General features: G+C 50.0%; 2 protein-coding genes across 6 annotated transcripts in view; one reads left to right on the forward strand and one right to left on the reverse strand.

The window, feature by feature from the left end:
* Positions 1-9,791, forward strand: part of RASL12 (RAS like family 12) — a 25,697-nt gene extending 15,906 nt beyond the window's left edge. For 4 of the 5 annotated variants that reach the window (XM_066388349.1, XM_066388346.1, XM_066388347.1 and 1 more), the window contains exons 4-6: positions 3,945-4,018; positions 4,698-4,888; positions 7,995-9,791. In XM_066388349.1, the coding sequence (XP_066244446.1) occupies positions 3,945-4,018; positions 4,698-4,888; positions 7,995-8,370 (641 nt within the window). In that variant the 3' untranslated portion in view covers positions 8,371-9,791. Of the gene's footprint in view, positions 1-2,161; positions 2,270-3,944; positions 4,019-4,697; positions 4,889-7,994 lie in introns of those variants that run through there. The other variant, XM_066388350.1, reaches the window with a different exon arrangement.
* A 127-nt stretch (positions 9,792-9,918) lies between these two features.
* On the reverse strand, positions 9,919-20,295 carry SLC51B (SLC51 subunit beta). The gene is made up of 5 exons (XM_066388352.1): positions 20,134-20,295; positions 16,502-16,627; positions 15,396-15,606; positions 13,923-14,013; positions 9,919-10,237 (listed from the first exon to the last, which is right to left on the reverse strand). The coding sequence occupies exons 3-5, from the start codon at positions 15,514-15,516 to the stop codon at positions 10,039-10,041; spliced, it is 411 nt and encodes a 136-aa protein (XP_066244449.1). The 5' UTR covers positions 15,517-15,606; positions 16,502-16,627; positions 20,134-20,295; the 3' UTR covers positions 9,919-10,038.
* Between the last annotated feature and the right edge of the window lie 1,257 nt (positions 20,296-21,552).

Below are 21,552 nucleotides of genomic sequence, written 5' to 3' on the forward strand. Positions count from 1 at the left end.
TTATTTGCCCTCTATCTGAAGTTCACATTTAACTGGGCACCCTATATTTTATCTGGCAGTCCACCTCCAGTCTCTCTTCCTCCCAAACTCCCAGTCCATACCCTTTGTGCAAGATCCTGTTACAGAGGAGCCTGTTACAGCGATGGTTTGAGCTTCCTGATTGAGTAATTTTGGAATTCTGACCTGATAGTGGAATGTGCGGTCAGACTGTGGGGAGGCAGTGACCCATAATGGTTAGTCATTCCACCCTGAGAGCCTATGAGCTGGAGAGATGACCAGACACTCTCCCCTGGGGGGAGACATTCTCCCTGGGGGGCCAATGCCACTCCTGGGGGTTCTGTTTCACTGTCCAAACATTTTGGCCACTATCCCATGGCGGTTCCAGCAACAGTGGGGACTCACTCTGGGACCAGCGCCTTTCCCTCTCTGCAGAAAGGTCTGAGCACCCAAGGGCAGAGTTAGCCCTCGGGAGGTGGAGAACCACTCTTTCCCCTTTTCAAAGGTCTTCCAAGAGCTTGTGCTCAAATGGAGCCTCTTTACTTTTTAAATCTTTTCTTTTTTTATTCCTAGAGAGAGAAAGAGAGAGAAGTGGGAGGAACAGGAAGCATCAACTCCCATATGTGTCTTGACCGAGCAAGCCCAGGGTTTTGAATCTGTGACCTCAGTGTGTCAGGTCGACACTCCTTCCATTGTGCCACCCCAGGTCAGGCTCAAATGGAGCCTCTTGAGGGTGGGAACCTGTATAATTTGTCCCCATTTCCAGCATAGAGCACAGTGCAAGGTACAACATACTACTCATAAACATGACTGTGAATTTTAATTTTAGGATTGTCTTTTAAAAGAACAGCTTCTATTATTATCCCCATTTTACAGAGAAAGAAACTGAAGCTGTGCCTGACCAAGTGGTGGTGCAGTAGATAGAGCATTGACCTGAGATGTAGAGGAACCAGGCTTGAAACCCTGAGGTCACTGGCTGGAACACAGGCTCATCTGGCCTGAATGCAGGGTTGCCGACCTGAGCGTGGGATCACAGACATGACCCCCGTGGTCTCTGGCTTAAGCCCAAAGGTTGCTGGCTTGACCCCAAGGTCACTGGCTTGAGCAAGGGGTCACTGGCTCAGCTGGAGCTCCTGATCAAGGCACATATGAGAAGCAATCGATGAACAACTAAAGTGCCACAACTACGTGTTGATGCTTCTCATCTCTCGCCCTTCCTGTCTGTCTGCCCACCCCTCTAAAAAAAATAATAAATAAATAAAATGTTATTACTGTAAATGAGAGAAAAATGCTTTGAGAAAAGAACATTCTCTCAGCCTTAAAGTCCACATAATGTTGTTTAAAATTAGAAGTTTTGAGGCCTAAAGACACCAGAATGCCCTTAGGGCAGTAACCAGGCAACAGGAAGAAAGGATATTCCTGTGACTTGGAAAGGATCCCCAACCCCCCAGAGTCACCTCACTTGCAAAGGGGGCGGAAGCTGGATAAGATGGTCTCTGAGTTTCATCCAGCTCACCCAGGCATGGTCCATGTCCTCCCATGGCCTGGGAGGGAGCTTCTGCCCAGATAGAGCTGGAAGATTGGCTGGTCCACTGAGCACAGGGGGCTCGGAGGTCCCAATGGGGATGTAGCCCAGACTACAAAACCTGAGTGTAAGTTCCTTTACGGGTAAGTGTTGGGGGGCTGTGAACAAGTTCCCTCCTTCTCTAGACCTCACCTCCCTGTCATCTCTCCACAGTGCAGCTAACAGCAAGCTTGAAAGGCTGTTGTGCTACAAGCGACTATGGAGACCAGGACCGGGATTGGGCTAATATTTTTCCTTGGACTGGGCAGGACATGGTGCCTGTCTGGGAACAGAATCTGTGAAGTGCCTAAAAGGGGTGCATAAGACAACTTGGGTAGGAAAATCTGAAAGAGATGTCAGCATCTAGGGGCAGCTCTTCTTGCACCAAATATAGTTAAACATTTGGGGCATATTTTCCATTAGGATTTTTTTTTTTTTTTGTCTTTGAGTAAGAGTGGCATTTATCCAAGTCCCCAAAGCAGGCTGGGGACGGGAGCTGTCTGTGATTCCTGCTGGCTGCTAGTTGACGTGGAATGTGTCCAGGCCTCGCTTGGCTGCCAGTGGCTCTCAGAGAGAAGTATTTGACTCAGCCAGGGTTGGGGGTTCTCTTCTCACAGTGGCTGCTACCCGGAAGACAGAGAGGGCCTTAGTTCTTCCCAGAGGGGTCTTCTTTGATGTCCCTTGGGGCATGGAGCTACCCAGGGAAAGGTAAGGACCAAGTACACTCATGAATGTGAGCCAGTGGCACAGGGAAAGTTGAGGGTAGGGAGCATGATGGCCAATAAGGCAGCGAGGTCCTCTTTGCACACCTGGCTACTTGCTGCTTTCTTAGGTTTGAGGTCATGAGAACTAAAAAAAATAAAGTAAAAATCCATGAAATCCAAGTAAGGTTGGTAGTTTACTTGACAGTATAGTGCTAATATCAATTTCCTGGTTTTGATCATTGCGTTAAGGTTAGGTAAGGTGTGAACAATGGGAGGATGGGGTTTGATGGTCGTGCACACATGTAGAGAGGTGTACCCACGTTTATACAGAGGCTTCCCTGGCCCAGCTGGGGGGATGGTGCACAGGAATTGTATGATTGTATAACTTCCATATGAGTCTAGAATTATTTCAAAATAAGTTTTAAAAAATCACCTGGTAATATGAACCTACCCTGTAAACTCTGAAGCACCATGGTCCCCACTGTCCTTTATCAGACATTTGTGGAGGGCAGGGCCCTCTCCCAGGACCCCTCCAGTCCCCACACAGCCCTGTGAAAGAGTGCCGGGACAAGCATTTAGCACAGTGCCTGGCACAGAGTGGAAGCTTGAAAACTCTTAGCCAATGTTATCATCTTATACCCATTTTAAAATGAGGAAGCAGCTCTTTTCTTCTTTTTTTTTTTCTTTTTTTTTCCATTTTTCCAAAGCTGGAAACGGGGAGGCAGTCAGACAGACTCCCGCATGCGCCCGACCGGGATCCACCCAGCACGCCCACCAGGGGGCGATGCTCTGCCCCTCTCGGGCATCGCTCTGTTGCATCCAGAGCCATTCTAGCACCTGAAGCAGAGGCCACAGAGCCATCCTCAGTGCCCGGGCCATCTTTGCTCCAATGGAGCCTTGGCTGCGGGAGGGGAAGAGAGAGACAGAGAGGAAGGAGAGGGGGAGGGGTGGAGAAGCAGATGGGCACTTCTCCTGTGTGCCCTGGCCGGGAATCGAACCCGGGACTCCTGCACGCCAGGCCGACGCTCTACCGCCGAGCCAACCAGCCAGGGCTGGAAGCAGCTCTTTTCAAAGAGCTGAAATGACTTGACCAAGTCACACAGCTAAAAAGTAGCTGAAAGGAGATTTGGTTCCACATCTCCACCTTAGATTCTTCTGCTATTATTTTGACAAGGATTATTTGTAAAACTTTCTTGGGACTTCTAAACAGGGTTCTCCCACTTTGGGCAGGAGAACTGTCCTTGGGGACTTCCTGTGGGCCAGGTCCTGTGGTTAAAGGGGAAGAGGGTAGAGGAGCTTGGAGTTTGGGAGGAAGGGGCTGGCAGTGCAGCTTCTGAAGCTTCTGCTGCTACCTGGGCTCATGGCCACACACTCTGTCCTGCAGGCTTGGTCGGTGGACCCAGAACACATCCCGTCCCCCATGGCATGTTTTGTAAGTGGCCTCGGTTGCTCTGAGCCCTGACAAGGGGAGCGGAATCTCCTTGGTGGAGGGTCTGCTCATATCCTCCGTGTGGGTGCGAGCCAAGGCCTTGGCAGTGGTCCTGCTCAGCTAGCCCTGGATTAGTTCCCCAAGGCTGCATGGGGGTCCAACACAGAGCGGAAGCTGGGACTCAGACCCAGTCCATTATCTATTCAGTGCCCTGCTCTGCTCTTAATCTTGCTGATTATCTGTGTTGCAGAGGACACCTACAGCTCTGAGGAGACCGTGGATCACCAGCCTGTGCACCTGAGGGTCATGGACACAGCAGACCTGGTACAATCACCCCCATTACAGCGGAGAGGCAGTGCAGGCTCCTGAGAAATCTTGGCCCCACAGTGGGGGCTCACATGGGAATATATATCTCTTATAAGCTCCAATTTTCTGTGTGACCCTCTCTGGGGCTAAATGAGAAGGGACAGGGTGGGACCTGGGGAAACCTGAGGACCGCCGGCAGCAGCTCTGAGATCCTTGCTCTGGGGTTTGATGCTCATGCACACGTGGGGACTGGTGCACACACACATTTGCACAGAGGTTTCCCTTGGCCCAAGTTCCTCCAGTGCACACATCTCCCCTGTGTTCTCACCACCTCTTGCCAAGGCTAGATGCCAGTTATTCTCAAAAGCCAAAAGGCACCATGAACCTGACCCAAAACCAGCAGTGTCCAGAGATAGCCAGGTCTCTGTAGGGGCCATGCCAGAGTGTTGGCTCTGTGCCCCAGAGGTCAAGGTCTCCAAGTCTCGGGCTGGGTGGTGGGAGGAAGGCTCACAAGACAATGTCTCCTTTCACACCAAGCCAAATCCATACTCAAGTGCCCCTTTGACAAGAGTTCTGCTGGGGGAACAATATACAAAGACCCAGAGAGTGGGGGGGGGGGAGAGATGGGGTAGCTCAGGTGAAGACCGTTAGCCTGACCTCCTCTGTCCCTGACCAAGGCTTCCCTCCTTTGCCCCAGGACACCCCCAGGAACTGTGAGCGCTATTTGAACTGGGCTCACGCCTTCCTGGTAGTATACAGTGTTGACAGCCGCCAGAGCTTCGAAGGCAGCTGCAGCTACCTGGAGCTGCTCGCTTTGCACGCAAAGGAGACGCAGCGCAGCTACCCCGCTCTGCTGCTGGGCAACAAGCTGGACATGGCCCAGTACAGGTGAGCACGCGGCTTGTCACACAGCTCCAGTGCTCTCCTTCCTCATCTGTGAAGTCTGGGTGTCGTCTCCAGGGATTATTTGGCTGCTAAGAACAGTAATCTCCTCGACTTTAGGTGAAAGGGGGGGTGTTGTAAGGGTGTGGTTTCCTAAGCAGCAAGGACAGGAAGGGAAGGGCATCTGTCAGCACAGGGCTGGACTTGGAAAGTCAGAGGAGAGGCCACTCTTCCATCCTCATGGCGATCTGTGGTCTCTCTCGGCCTCACCCTTTCTTGCCCGAGTCTGTATGACCTTCTGTTCCCATTCGGTGCAGCTGGCTAGTCATTCTGTGCCCAATTCCAGTTCTAGGGAGAGAGGCTTTAACTGGTTTCCTGGGTCAGGTGTCTGCCCGGTGCAGCCAGCTCCCAGTTCACCTATGCATGGCCCCCATGCTCACTTCCACGGCTGGCTAGGCTGAGGGCAGGCTCTCTTAGAAAGGGTTAGACTTGACTCAGAGGTCACAGCCTGGGCCAGGCATCAATGCTGCAGCCATATTTTACTTGGCCAGTGCTGTATTTTAGAAGACCTGGAATTGGAATGCTTTGAGGCAGGGCATGCTTTTTCTAGCTGACCACAGGCCTCACTGCTCCCCATGGCTTACCTCCACCCTCTCCACACATTTAAGTTGCCTGCTTGCCCTGACACATTTGAGACTCTGATGCCTCTACTTGATAAGTAACCCCGCTGGCCTTCTTCAAAACTGACATTCGTGCCAGTCTGCCAGCGAGGTTTGGCCCCTTCCAGCAGCCTTCCACCGGTCCCTCCCGGCTCACGGCCAGTCACTCCTGCCTTCCCGGGCCCCAAAGGTGCATTGACTGGCGATGGCAAGGAGGGGATCCTTTGTTTGAAACAGGTGAGATGGACAATGGGAAAGGGGGATGCAGTCTCATGAAAGGGGGGCCATGGTAGGAGCCTTTAAATGCGGGCAAGCCTCAGACCCAGAAAGACATATTCCATTTCAGGGAATGAGGGAGTTGTGTGATCTTAAAGCCAGAAGTAATCACAGAGCCCCAAAAGCCTACAAGAGGGGTCAGAAGACTGGATTGAGATAAACCAGTTTTCATTATGAGGAAAAAAACTAGACTGCTATTTTTATCGCAATCTTTGTCAAATAGAATGTCTAAAAATGGTTTGGGAGCAAATAACAAATAATATGGGCTGCAATGAAGCAGCATCAGATCCCTAAGAACAAGTTCATTTATCCCCATTTTCTTCTTTGATCAGGTCCCTAGGTTAGGAGATCAGGATTTGATGGACATGGTAAATCTAACTTTGACCTGAGCATCAGTGTCTCTTATGATTGCCTGCAGCGAAAAGGTAAAATGTGATTTAGATCAGTGGTTCTGAAACCACTGATAAAATTTTTACCAGGCTGCAACAAAATAAGAAAAAGGATACTATTGGGCCGTGGCTAGCTGGCTTAGTGGTAGAGCGTCAGCCCAGCCTGTGTGGAAGTCCTGGGTTTGATTCCCGGCCAGGGCACACGGAAGAAGCGCCCATCTGCTTCTCCACCCTTCCCCCTCTCCTTTCTCTCTATCTCTCTCTTCCCCTCCTGCAGCCAATGCTCCATTGGAGCCAAGTTGGCCCCGGGGCAGGGGGGTGGGGTTAAGGACAGCTCAATGGCCTCCACCTCAGGTGCTAGAATGGCTCTGGCTGCAAGGAGCAACACCCCAGATGGGCAGAGCATCGCCCCCTAGTGGGCATACCGGGTGGATCTCAGTCGGGTGCATGTGGGAGTCTGTCTCTCTGCCTTCCTGCTTCTCACTTCAGAAAAATAGAAAAAAAAAAAAAAAAAAAAGGATAATGTTACGTGCCTGTGTCGCCCATACACACTCACATGCATGCATGGGCTACTTGTTTCTGAAAATTCATTATTCAAGCCCCACAGTGACAAAGTTTCAGGTTCAAGTTTATTATAAAAGTAAATAATACTAACTAGTCTTTCAAAAGGGGTTCCTCAGGAAGCAGTGAGCTTATACAGGACACCAGCCGCGGGTGTGGACGGGATTAGGTGCCCCTCCTCTGACCCTTCCTGTCCCAGTCACGCTGTTTATTGGGTACTCCCCTGAGCAGCTAGCTCACTCCCACCCCTACACCTGCCAAATGAACCTTGGCTCAGAAAGCTTTTCCATCAGTATCCACCCTAGTGTCTCCTCTCATCTCATGGGCTGTGCCATTGTCCTCAGGAATGGGTGGGGCAGCTCCATAGTGGGGGTGGGGGGTCAGAAGAATTCAGCCATTGAATCTTGGCCTCCAGACCTAAAGGACCCCCTGTCCCTTCTCTTTTCTGGACATCTGACCTCCCCAAGAACCAGTCTTCTTGACTCTCTCACCTTAATTCCCATGGCTTCCAGGGCAGAAGCTTTCAGGACCTTCCCACTTGCAAATATTTGGTCCCACCATTCTGGGAGGCGGTATACAACCAAGCTGGGATTAGGTGCTGCTCCCTCTCTCCCTTTCCCCCTCCTTCCCATGAAATGTTGGCACCCCCCCCCCCCCGCCCCTCCTTTGAGCAGGCAGACAAAATTCCCCACGAGCCTGAGCGCTTTCCCAGCCGCAGGCGTCCTGAGTTACCTTGGCCCTCCACGCTGCTGTAGACGCTGTGGTCTCACACCCTTCAGTCCAAACCACTGCCTTTTTCTAGAGCTGATTCCACAAGCGAGGGCTGCGTGTGGCTCATTTCCTGACCAAATGTGGGGGTCAAGGAGAAATGGGGCCGGGGATGGCTGTCTTCCTCTGGCCACGGGCAGGGCCTAAGTGGGGCCTTTGCACCAGCTTCTCCCTTACCCTCAAACTCGTTCCTAAATTCTGTCTTTGGTGACATCAACCACCATTTATTGAACCTGACTCTTTTAGATACTGTAGTAGACAGACACTCAACAGAAATTATTTTTTCCTAATCGTCTTAACAACCCTGAGAGGCAGATGTTATTATCCCACTGTGCTGATGAGAAAGCTAAGCCTCACGGAGATGGGGATGAGCAGCTGGTGAGTGGGAGCCGGGTGGAGGCCCAGGCCTGCCTGACTGGGTGCATGCTCCTGACCCACCTCGCCCTGCTTCCCCACCAGGCAGGTCACCGAGGCGGAGGGTGCAGCCTTGGCGGGCAGGTTTGGGTGCCTGTTTTTCGAGGTCTCTGCCTGCCTGGACTTTGAGCACGTGCAGCACGTCTTCCATGAGGCGGTGCGGGAAGCACGGCGGGAGCTGGAGAAGAACTCCCTGGCTCGGCCCCTCTTCATCTCCGAGGAGAGGGCCCTGTCCCATCAGGCCCCGCTCACTGCCCGTCATGGGCTGGCCAGCTGCACCTTCAACACGCTTTCCACCGTCAGCCTGAAGGAGATGCCCACCGTAGCCCAGGCCAAGCTAGTCACTGTGAAGTCATCCCGGGCCCAGAGCAAGCGCAAGGCACCCACCCTGACCCTCTTGAAAGGCTTCAAGATCTTCTGAAGACCCCCTGAGGATCCTAGGCTCAGAGCCTGGGCAGGGCTCTGCAGGACGGTGGTGGATTTCTGGCCACTGGCTTTCCCTCTGATGGGACAATAGCCTGTGCCCTCTGGTGGACAGCTGACCTCTGCTCCGGCACCCAAGAAGTGTTCCGACACCCAGTTCAATGTGTGAGCTGGAAGGAGAAAGAAGAATGCAGCTCCTATTCCCTCCAGGGCCTTGGTTTCCATGGCTACCACTGTGGTTCTGATGTTGAAGGGAAACAGCCACTGGGACAATGCAGACACCTGGGGTCAGCCTTAAGCAGGAGGAAATGGCAGTGCCCATCATGGTGTTACCACTTCCAGCTCCAGCCAAGTCAGCTGCGGTCCCTGCGGACAGCTCCAGGAGACCCTGCAGAAGTTTAAGCCTCAGAACATCCTGTAGGAAGGACAGCCCTGAGGTCCTCAAGCCACCTGGTGGACAGGAAGGGCAGGGTGGGTACAGATTTTGGAGGGCCAAAGTCTAGCCCAGCCCTCCCATTGTTTTCTGCCCTCATGGAAGCCAGAAACCGCAGGCAACAAATCCCACAGTTTACCTATGTAATACCTACTTTGCACCTGCAGGACCTCTTGTAAGAAGCAAAGTTGCAGGAAGGGCTGCTTCCACTACTTTGCCTCTCAAAGAAGATAGAGGGAGAGGCTCTGGGTTGTCCAGTATAACAGGACTCTAGATTGTTCACCAGAAAGCAGGGTCCCCTTATTTTCCCACCTTAAATTAAGGACTTTTCACAGTCAGGACCAGCCCCCTCAGTAGAATGATCAAAGCTGCAGAACGAAGTCATTATTTCCGGTGACAATGACTCAGGACTCCAGGGAGCCCACAGCTGGCAGCATCAGACATTCAGGCACTATGAGCCTGTTCAGGGTCCGTAGGTAAAAACAGTGGACTAGTTTGTAGCCTGATTTGACAGGACCCAGTACCCTTGATAACGGGTCTGAGTGTGCAAAGCCTTCTTTTGTAAGATAGAACCTAAAGCATTTTGGGTTCCTAAAGCAAATTTTTGCATAAATTATTTGGGGTTGCCCCCACATCTTATACCACAGCACTGTGGCTCAGCCAGATCAGGACCCTCCTGGGGACCCCATGGTAGCAAGAGAGGGTCTCAGAAGTAGGGCGTTTCATAGTACCATGGAACTGGTTCTCAATGCACCATGGGACCCCTGGCTCAAGGGCAGTCTTTCATGGACCTTCAGCAGATGAGCAGATAAAAGAGGGCTCTTGGGGAGGAAGGGGTGGGAAGAGGAGTCTGAGTCCAGAATTGTGCCCCTTCCCCTGTCAGCAGTTCCTGGAGCTTGGATTGAAAACAACAGCCCTAACCCAGCCTTCAGCCCCATTTGATAGAGATGGAGACGCTGAGATCAGAGAGAGGCTGTGGACTGACTCTTCCAGACCATACGAGGTGTCCTGGCCGGGCTCCCTGACCCACAGGCTGGCTGTAGGGTTTGCACTTTCGCTCCACGCTGCTTATGTGTGGACCACCACCATTTGAACAAACCAAGCAATTCCAACTGCCCGTATCCAGAAGCGTTTTAATAAAAAGGTTTTTTTTCTTCCCACAACAGAATTTTATTTGATGGCCGTTCTTTCATTTTCATCTGCTAACAACCTGGGGGAAGCTGTGCGCGCCCACTAGTTCTCGGATTCTTGCGGGTCTGGAAGGACGACGGGTGGCACATCCTTCTCTTTTAACTCAATTTCCACCTGGGCCAAACTTGGCTTTTCTGAGAGCAAAGTCTCTGTTAGGATGTTCAGACTGCTGTCATCTTTGGTCCTGGCCTCAACCATGACTTCTGGAGTTTGTATTGCCGGTGGCAGCATCTTTTGCTTCCTGGGAGGAGAGAAAACACGGTTGGCCGTGAGCTCCCAGAGCTGGGGCTACTGAGTGGCTGAGCCAGGCCTGGGTTTCCCAGACCTGCGTGAGGGAGTTCGAGGAGGCCGTGCTGGAAACTGTTGGGGGAGAAAGCTGAGACGGTTTGATTTTCTTTCAGCAGAGAACCAGCTGATCCTTGTGTGGGCCTCTCACCAAATCCTCACTGCCACCTGTGAGTGAACTATTCTTGCTCTTCCTTACCAAGGAAATATGGCTCAGTGAAGCATGTACCTGGGGCTTGCATATAAGTCTCCAGACTCTGAGTCCAGAGTTTTCACCAAATTACATTTTCTCCTGTCCTGAGACTACCATCATACTTAGAATAGGTCTTTGTCACTTTACATCACATCCCAGACAAACTGCAGGAAATTCCTAACTAATCTTCCTGCCTGTGACTGCTTGCTTCTCCAGACCAGCCTGAACACACCAGTTATGTTTCAAAGCCCCAGTGTGCACATATCACTCCCCAGCTCAAGCACCTTCAGTGGCTGCCCACAGCCCACCTCCTTAATCTGCCATTCAAGATCCAGCCCTCCTTCCAATAAGTCTCCCACATGTCTTCCCTCTGTGATGGTTTTACTCAAGGTATACTTCCTGGCCACAGTGGAGGGACTCAGCCGTGGTCAGAGCCAACTACCCAGAGAACCGAGAATCTGCTTGGGCCGTCAGACGAGCAGCTTGGTGTCTGCTGCTCCCTGGGACAGACACCTTGTCTCTCAGTTGACCTTGCTGAGGGGGATGGCAGCTTGGTGTCTGCTGCTCCCTGGGACAGACACCTTGTCTCTCAGTTGACCTTGCTGAGGGGGCTGGCAGCTTGGTGTCTGCTGCTCCCTGGGACAGACACCTTGTCTCTCAGTTGACCTTGCTGAGGGGGATGGCAGCTTGGTGTCTGCTGCTCCCTGGGACAGACACCTTGTCTCTCAGTTGACCTTGCTGAGGGGGCTGCTTCCTGACAGGGTGAGGAGGGCAAGGTCACCCTAGAGGCTGCACACCGCTGAGCCCTTCTGTGTCCTGCATGCAGAATGATCTTGCTAAAACACAAGCCTTTTATGACCCTGTGCAAAGCCTTTCTCATGAGCCAGAACCTCACGTCCTTAGGATGGCCCTCCAAGTGTATCAACTCTGGGCCCTGCTGCCTCTTGCCCTCCCTCCGCCCCTCCTTCAGCCCCTCCCACGCCGCTGCACAGTCCCTCCCTCCTGTGCTGGGTACACGCTCTCCCTTGGTCTGGAAGGTTTCTGCAGCCCACCCTCCCTCTCTTTGCCAAAGGCCCCAGATCCCACAAGACTCTGTATGTCCCACAGTCATCATCTGTCACTTTGAACTACAATCATCTCCTCACCAAACTGTTAATTCCATAAGGCCGAGGCTGATCTATCTTGGCCACTACTGTGGCCCCTACTCTCAGAATGGAGCTTGGCACAGAGCAAGTGCTTAGCTCATACCTGTGGAATGAATCATGAATGGGGGGCCACAGCCATTCATAATGACCAGTCCTCAGTCTGAACTAAGTAGGGTTATTTCTCTTTGTCTTTAAAGCAGAACTGTGAGGAAGATTCACAGATGATATAAACTAGCTGCATAGAAGGAAGAGCACAGAGGTTAGGCCAACCCTCCCATGGATTCTTATTTTTATTTTTTATATTTTTTACAGAGACAGAGTCAGAGAGAGGGATAGATAGGGACAGACAGACAGGAATGGAGAGATGAGAAGCATCAATCATCAGTTTTTCGTTGCAACACCTTAGTTGTTCATTGACCGCCTTCTCATATGTGCCTTGACCGTGGGCCTTCAGCAGACCGAGTAACCCCTTGCTCGAGCCAGCGACCTTGAGCTCAAGCTGGTGAGCTTTGTTCAAACCAGATGAGCTCGCGCTCAAGCTGGCGACCTCGGGGTCTCGAACCTGGGTCCTCCGCATCCCAGTCTGACGCTTTATCCACTGTGCCACCGCCTGGTCGGGCGGATTCTTAATGACTTTATTCTCTACAATGAGAAGAAACAACCTGTGCCTTCCCAACTTACAGAGCTGCCTTAGGGATCAAATAAGAGAATGCGAAGGTGCTTATAAAGATACAGAACATGACAGATTTGAGGAAGAGGTTCTCATTATTGTTTCAAAGTTACTGATGGTTATGGTTGACGGGTATATAGCTGAATGAGTGAATTAATGGGAATGAGTGAACTAAGCATTTATTGAGTGATTCCTAGGACCAGACACTGTCAGTTGCTTGGAGAAACAAATGCGGTCCCTACCCTCAAGGATCTCTCAAGCATTAGTCCTGGAATCATCCAGAGAGTTTAACTAAATGCCACTGCCCAGGTCTCACCCCAGAGCCTTTGTAAGAATCTCCAAGATGAGGCATAGCATTCTGTATTTTTTTTTTAAGTGAGAGGAAGGACGATAGAGAGACAAACTCCTGAATGTACCTCAATGGGGATTCACTCAGCAACCACTGTCTGGGGCTGATGCTCTAATCAACTGAACTATCCTCAGTGCCCGGGGCCGATGCTTGAAGCAATGGAGCCACTGGCTGTGGGAGAGAAAGAAAGAGAGGAGGGGGAGAGAGAGGGGGAGAGAAGCAGATGGTCGCTTCTCTTGTGTACCCTGACCAGGAATCGAACTGGGACATCCATACACCAGGCTGATGCTCTATCCACTGAGCCACTAGCCAGGGCTGCATTTTGTGGGGTTTTTTTGTTTGTTTGTTTGTTTGTTTTTGATATTTTTCTGAAGCTGGAAACGGGGAGAGACAGTCAGACAGACTCCTGCATGCGCCCGACCAGGATCCACCCGGCACGCCCACCAGGGGGCGATGCTCTGTCCACCAGGGGGCGATGCTCTGCCCCTCCGGGGCGTCGCTCTGTTGTGACCAGAGCCACTCTAGTGCCTGGGGCAGAGGCCAAGGAGCCACCCCCAGTACCCGGGCCATCTTTGCTCCAATGGAGCCTCGCTGTGGGAGGGGAAGAGAGAGACAGAGAGGAAGGAGAGGGGGAGGGGTGGAGAAGCAGATGGGTGCTTCTCCTGTGTGCCCTGGCCGGGAATCGAACCCGGGACTTCTGCACACCAGGCCGACGCTCTCCCACTGAGCCAACCGGCCAGGGCCCGCATTTTGTGTTTTTAATATTGCTCCTCGATTTGTTGTGCAACCAGGGTTAAGGAGTATTATCATTATAAAAATATTAAAATTACTTCAGGTGCCTCATTTTATCTTGGAGCAGGGCAAAGCTTTCCCCTTTAATAGCATCCCTAACTCTGCAATAGCCCCCACTGAGCATTCCCCACAAGGGATTAGTTATTACCACCATTTATAGAAGAAACTGGTTCAGAGGTATTGAGTGTATTACTCTGCTAGTAAGTGGTATGAACCCAGCCTATGTGACTCCAGAGCCAGAGATCCTGACCTCTGAGACATACCAGCCACATACCAGCCCTTGCCCTGCTCACTGGCCATGGCCAGCAAGTGGTAAGCAGGGACAGTTGTGAGTTTTCCAACAATTCTAAGTTCTCAAAGGACCCTGAAGGCTGCATTTTGCTGTCCCTAAGGGTGGACAGCCAAGGTCCATAGAAACCCTTCCCTAGGTCTCCCTGGGGAGGTTGGGGCCCCTGCCTTCCAGAGGCCACCTTCCCCAGACTAGTTCCTCACCTGTTTGCCTTGATGCTTCTGCCCAGGAGGAAGATGCTTATCACGACCACCACACCCATCAGAGCAAAGATGGAAATGTTCCAAGGAGACGCTGGGGAGAGACACACAGGACAGAGACTTGAGGAGAGGCTGGGTCCCTCTCAGGCCCACTAACAGTTGGGGTTTGGGCTCAGACACAGCTCACAGCATCAGCTGTCCCCTGCTGGGGACCAGTATTGTAGAGAGACTCAAATTAAGGCGAAGATGAGCTCCCTGCCCTGCGGGAACCCCCGTGTGTGTGTGTGTGTGTGTGTGTGTGTGTGTGTGTGTGTGTGGAAGGACTATCTCTGCCTCGGAGCAGCCCTAATCTAATGGGGGACAACACTGCAGGTGGATGGTAACGGGGTGGGGATGGGGTGGGTCAAGATGAACTTCACAATCTTCAGAGTATGGCCAGGGACTGGTGGTAGCGGGCAATGCAAAGGAGGGAGGGAGAGGAGCAAGGAGAGGGAGAGAGGGAATGAAGGGAGGGAGTGAAGGGAAGGAGGGATAAGAGGAAGGGAGGGAGGGAGGGAGGAAGGAAGGAAGGAAGGAAGGAAGGGAGGGAGGGAGGGAGGGAGGGAGGGAGGGAGGGAGGAAGGAAGGAAGGAAGGAAGGAAGGAAGGAAGGAAGGAAGGAAGGAAGGAAGGAAGGAAAGAAGGAAAGGATGGAGGGAGAAAGGGAGGGGAGAAAGGAAAGAGGGAGGGAAAAGCAAGGAGTGGCAGTTAAAATGGACCAAAGAGTTGCCCACAGACAATACATGAGGTGGCTAATCTGAGTTTGGATAATCAAGATTTGTCCACACTGCCCTGCAATGAGGCAGGATCCAGCCTCAGAGCTTTTGCACTTGCTGTTTCTTCTACCAGGAATATTCTTCCCCCGTGTAAGCTGCATAGCTAAATCCTTCACCTCCTGCAGGCCTGTGTTCAAATGTCACCTTCTTGGGGAGGCTTCTGGGCCACATTACCTACCCTTGCTGCATACTTCCCATTCCCTTTCTCTGCTTAATTTTTTTCCTTATTTTTCTTAGCTCTGGAATCACTCGGTGAGTTTAACAAAATCCTGCTGCCCAACTCATTACCAACACACTATGCATTTTGGTTGTTTTTCCTGCTTATTTTCTGTCTCTTTTACTAAAACATATGCTTCATGAAGGCAGAGATCTTTGTGTTTTATTTACTACCGTAACCCCGCTGCTGAAAACAGTGTCTGGCACACAGAGCAACTTAAATATTTGTGAACGATCGGATGGATGAGTAAATGAGCCCTGAGAAAGGAGGGTGAGGTTCTGCCAAACCCTTCTGGGTACTGAGACCCCTCAGCTCAGTCCCTGCTTTGAAGGAGACGTGCAGCCTGCTGTGGGGGAGAGGACCCAGTCAAGGGCTTCAACCAGAGTCCACCGCTTGTGTTCCGGGTTGAGGGCACACACCCACACACCAGTCCCCTGCCACTTACCATCTTCTGTGCGAAAAAACCAAAGCATTTCTTCCAGCAGCTCCTGAGGTACCACAGTGCCAGCTGGGGCTCCGGTAACCCCCTGACCATGGTACATACTCTGCTCCTGCGTGGGGGACATTTCCGACAACAAAATCCTTGGGCTCCTTCGCTCCCCAAGCTGCCTTCTTGGCCTCCCAGGTTCTGGCCCCTCAGCAAAGCCCTGAAATCCCTGGAAACAAAGTAGAGAGCATGACCACACAGTCCATCCCAGTTTGAGCTCCCCTCCCTGCCCAGACCAACTCTCCTCTGGCCCAGTTACATGACCCTCCGAACAGCCTGACTCCAGAATAGGCGGGGCCTGGAGAGACAGAGACCACAGCCTTGGGGGTCACTCCGATCTTTATTAAAATCCATCACACGCGGGGAGTGAGGAGGACTAAGCCACTAACGGGCAGTGGGACCCCTGCAGGGGACATCTCCGGTTTTTGCCTGCTGAGCATCTCCATCCAGCCTCGATGATAGCCCTCAGTTTCCCTTCTCCCTGGTTCCTTAGCAAAGAGTCCAATCCCGCCCATTGATTTTTATGTAGCAGCCAATCACAGGACCCACGTGACAAAGACTGGACCTATCACAGTCTCTCATGTGGAGATTGGCATGTCTGTGACCCAGAGCTGAAAATAAGAGAAAGTACCAGAAAAAGGTAGCTGTCAGTTACTGCTGCTGAGAGCTGGGAGCTCCTTTATCTCAGCTGCCATCCCTGGGCCCGATTGGTGAGTGCGGCTCTCAGTCGACAACCCCCTGATAACTTCTTCTTCTCTTGGACATACGATCAGAATTGTTTTATGTCGTTTGCGGTGGAAGAACCTGAATTCATGCTCCCTGGCTAAATCCCTTCATTAATTTCAGCCTGTTTTCATCCCCACAAAACAAAGCAGGTTAAGCAATCTGTGTTTACTAAATCTCAGTCAGATGTTGAATCCTAGTAATAAAAATAATAATTTCAATTTTGGATGTTGAAATGAGGCCATATCACTATATCAAGGGATCGAACAGAAATGTCATAGAGACCTATGTACCCATGTGAACTTAGTGTATAATAAACGTAGCTGTACAGCTGTACTAACCGGTAAGGAAAGGAGGAATCGATTAGTAGAAGGTGTCAGGGAAACCGGCTCATGTGTGCAGAAACTGTGGCTTATGGCATGTCCTGACAAACAGCACACACAAAAGCAGACTCCACAATTAAAAGCCTAAATGGAAGAGAAAAAAATATATAAAGTTAATAAAAGTAGGGTAAAACTTTTAAAACAAAACCATAAATGCTCAAATCATTCAATAACAAAAAACTGATTAGTTCAGTTATATTAAAAATAAGATTATCTGTTCAATAAAGAATACCACCAATAAAGTAATTAACACCTTTCTGATTGGGACAAGATACTTGGCAGCGCTTAAAACCAGGAAGAGACTGATAGCTAGGATACATAAAGCATTCTTGCAAATTAACAAGAAAAAGATAGGAACCCTAAGAAGTGGGTAAAGGATCTAAACCCACAGTTTACAAAATAGAAAACTCAAAAGGCTAGCAAGCACGTGAAAAATGCTCAAACTTTTGGTAATCAAGATGAAAATTAAAAATGAAATACCATGGCCTGACCAGGCAGTGGCGCAGTGGATAGAATGTCAGCCTGGGACGCAGAGGACCCAGGTTTGAAACCCCAGGTCACCGGCTTGAGTGCAGGGTCGCTGGCTTGAGCGTGGGATCATAGACATGACCCCATGGTCGCTGACTTGAGCCCAAGATCGCTGGCTTGAGCAAGGGGTCACTCTCTCTGCTGTAGCCCCCCCAGTCAAGGCACACATGAGAAAGCAATCAATGAACAACTAAGGTGCCTGGGTGCTAAGAAGCATCAATGAAGAATTGATGCTTCTCATCTCTTTCCCTTCCTGTCTATCTGTCCCTCTCTCTGTCTCTCTTGCAAAAAAATAAATAAAAAGAAACATCACTTAACATCTATTAGCTCATCATAGTTTGAAAGGTGAATAATGCTGTGTGTTGGTGAGGCTCTGGGCCTAGCCTCATGCACTGATGGGGAATATAGTTTAGGGCAGCCATCTAGAGAGCAAATTAGTCACAGCACATGTACACAGCTGCACTGCTCCTGAATGTATATGTAACTGCATTTTTAATGTGTGTGGTATCTCTCTCTCTCTCCATATATATATATATATATAAAATTACCCCTCAGGATCATAGGAGACATGCCATACTGTTTTATGAAAATGCAAAAGTAACACACACAAAACAGCACAGCATATATTTTATAAAAACACACTTTAGAAAAGACACATTAAACACATTAGGTTAGGCCTGACCTGTGGTGGCACAGTGGATAAAGCGTCGACCTGGAAATGCTGAGGTCGCCGGTTCAAAACCCTGGGCTTGCCTGGTCAAGGCACATATGGGAGTTGATGCTTCCAGCTCCTCCCCCCTGTCTCTCTCTCCTCTCTGTCTCTCTCTCTCCCTCTCTCTCTCCTCTCTAAAATGAATAAATAAATAAATTAATTAATTAAAAACAACAACAACAACAAAAAAAACACATTAGGTTAGTTCTCTCTGGAGGAAGAAGAAAAGGAGAAAAGGGATGGTGATAAAAGTCACTAAAGAAATATAACAGAAGGGTTTTGAAGAGACCAATCATGGAAGCATGTCATGGGACACATGTCATGGGGCTAACAACAATAGGAACAGAGATGGCCCCGGGCTAGCTCAAGGGCCCCTGCTCCTACCCTGCCTTCCAAACTAGCTTTCAGAGGCTTAACCAGAAATATTTAAAATAAAAAAAAAAAAGGATGGTAAACAGCCAAACAGAAAAGCAGAACACTAAAAAAGGACTTGATTGGCATCAGAGTTTTCTTCAACTCTGAGAAAACTGAGGAAACATCTATAGATTTTGAGGGGAAATATTTTTTTTTTCTTTTCATTTTTCTGAAGCTGGAAACAGGGAGAGACAGTCAGACAGACTCCCGCATGCGCCCGACCGGGATCCACCCGGCACGCCCACCATGGGGCAACGCTCTGCCCACCAGGGGGCGATGCTCTGCCCATCCTGGGCGTCGCCATGTTGCGACCAGAGCCACTCTAGCGCCTGAGGCAGAGGCCACAGAGCCATCCCCAGCGCCCGGGCCATCTTTGCTCCAATGGAGCCTTGGCTGCGGGAGGGGAAGAGAGAGACAGAGAGGAAAGCGCGGCGGAGGGGTGGAGAAGCAAATGGGCGCTTCTCCTGTGTGCCCTGGCCGGGAATCGAACCTGGGTCCTCCGCACGCTAGGCCGACGCTCTACCGCTGAGCCAACCGGCCAGGGCGAGGGGAAATATTTTGACAGAAAATATAATATTGAGCTAAGGTTTTCATATATGAAAGATCATTCACGTGTCAAGGTGGAGATGGTATTTAGAAAGAAAGACAGACCTTGAGTAGACTCCCCAGGTCTCAGAGGCATACATCTACTTACCCTTTTGAGGGATATCTGTATATATACTGAATAATGAAAGGACAATGTTACAGGGATGGCTAATCAATGTGATCTTGTTTCCAGCTCCAGCTGTCTATCCAAAGTGTTTGGTAAGAAGGGTTTTGACTTTCTGTCCCGTCTCAGATGCTGGAGTGCCCGGAGTAAATAGAAACATTTCCCATAGGCCCCTTTTGCTTATGCAGACATCCACACACCCACAGAGAAAAGAATGGAAAGGTTGAGAAACCAAGCACTGACTCCTATAGAAGTTGGCTGGGGCCTAGACACATGGGAATGCTTTGAATACTTCTGTATTGCATACATTTCTCATGAGTACACACGATCTTCATGAAAACAATACATGGAATTATTATATACAGTATTTTAAATGTACATATTTTTGTGTGTATATTTTAAATATGTTTATTATTTGTATGTATTTTTAATTGTATGTCTATACTGTATTTATACCCTTTGAGACAATAATTCCAGTTTTGGATGGGATGTTTAATAAAACTAATCAAGATGTCAGCTCTTCCCAACTTGACCTATGGATTCAATGCAATCCCAATCAAAAGCCCAGCAAGTTATCTTATGGATATCGACAAAATGATTCTAAAATTTAGGTGATGTAGCAAAAGGCTCAGGGTAGTCAACACAGTGAGGAAGATGAGCGGAGCCAGGGAGCTGACGCTGCCCAACTCCAAGACTTCTTATAAAACTGCAGCAATCAGGAGACAGTGTGGTATTGGAACCAATCAGGTAAGCGCACAACTGGCACATGGGCTGATTCCATCGTGGACTGTGTATTTTAAATATCGTAATATTGTTATAATAAACATATATTTATTAACCAACAACCAACAAACAAAATGACAAGACGATACCAGTCCAGAGCTGAGAGTCTGCCCTCCCAGACTGCGTTAGACATTACAGAAACCAAGATGCATTTCCCTCAGGTACTTCATCGGCTTCTTCTAGAGTGAGTGTCATATTAATTTCCCTGCTTTTCAAAAATTAACTAAATTTCATGATTTATTTGGATTTTATTTTTCCATCAATGTCTTTTTTCTGTTCCAGGATCCTGTCCAGGATATCACATTGCATTTAGTTGTCCTGTCTCCTTAGGCTCCTCTGGGAGATGTCTGCATTTTAAACAGAGCGTAACCATCTGCCACTGGACTGCATTTCTTACCAGAGACCCCGGGCCACCCATCCCCATGGGAGGTTGAAGACACTCACCCTGGGCCCTGGGCCTGCCGGGACCTGTGCTTGGGAGCCGCGCTGACTTCTGTCTTCCTCCTCCTCCTCTCCCAGGAGCACTGGCTGGTCTTTGCTCTTGAGCTCCCCACACAGCTGTCACCTGGGGTTCGTGCGGTGGGTCTGTGGCTGCCCAGCCCATCTGGCCACTCCGCTCTTAGCACACGCCCAGGCCTGAGTCTTCTCTGCTACTCTGGGGTGACTGACCTCTTGAATGGGAGCCCTCAGATGGCAAACAGTCTCCACCCAACTTTAACAACTTGAAAGAACGAGGAGCCCAATGCTTTCTTTCTTATATGTTGGCCTCAAGTAAAGTGAAAACACCAGACCCTCTTGCCAGGCCAGGGGGATGGTCTGGGGGTTCCATCATCGCAGGGGGATACGTGGTGTACCCTCTCTGTCTCCTCTATGTCCAGGCCTCTGTCTTCTGGTGTTATCAATATTTAACCACAGGGCACAGAGCCAAGCCTGGCCTTTTATAGCCTGCTCTTGCTCACAGGGAAGGCCTTGTATGAATTCCTTACAAGAAGCTATAAAATAAGACCTTTGGAGGGCAAGGGGTGGAGAAGACAAGGCAAGTGAGGCCGAGTGACACAGAAAGAAGGAAACAGCCCAGGTCAAACAGCACAGAGCAGGGCAGACTTGGCAGGGAAGCAGGAGTAAGATGCTTCCCCACCAGGCCAGACTCATTCAGTTCTGATCATCAGTGGACTCTGGGCTTTCCTAGCCAATGACTCCTTGCATCTCCAACAACCCCGGGAGCAAGGAGCAGGTTTCCCATTTCACAGATGAGGTAACAGAAATCGAGTGAGATCAAGTGACAGGTGCAAGTTTCTCTAGGAGTTAAGCACAGGTCAAAAGTATGGGCAACGCCTGACCGGGCAGTGGCGCAGTGGATAGAGCATCAGACTGGGATGCGGAAGACCCAGGTTCGAGACCTCAAGGTCGCCAGCTTGAGCGAGGGGTTACTTGGTCTGCTGAAGGCCTGCGGTCAAGGCACGTATGAGAAAGCAATCAATGAACAACTAAGGTGTTGCAATGCGCAATGAAAAATTAATGATTGATGCTTCTCATCTCTCCGTTCCTGTTTGTCCCTGTCTATCCCTCTCTCTGACTCTCTCTCTGTCTCTGTAAAAAAAAATAATAATAAATAAATAAATAAATAAATAAATAAATAAATAAATAAAAGTTAAAAAAAAAAAAAAGTATGGACAACAGCCCAGTAAAGAGGAAAGGAGACCCAACGTGGAACGTAGGGGTCTGCATAGAACTCCAGCAACTCATTGTTTTGTAACTCATTCATTCATTCATTCACTAAATATTATTTAAGCACCCACTACATAGATGTGTGTACTTTCTCTATGAAAGATCATTCTGCAACCACCACTTTCATCCCTTTCA

Source organism: Saccopteryx leptura, chromosome 6, assembly GCF_036850995.1.
Source record: "Saccopteryx leptura isolate mSacLep1 chromosome 6, mSacLep1_pri_phased_curated, whole genome shotgun sequence".
Lineage (NCBI taxonomy): Eukaryota > Metazoa > Chordata > Mammalia > Chiroptera > Emballonuridae > Saccopteryx > Saccopteryx leptura.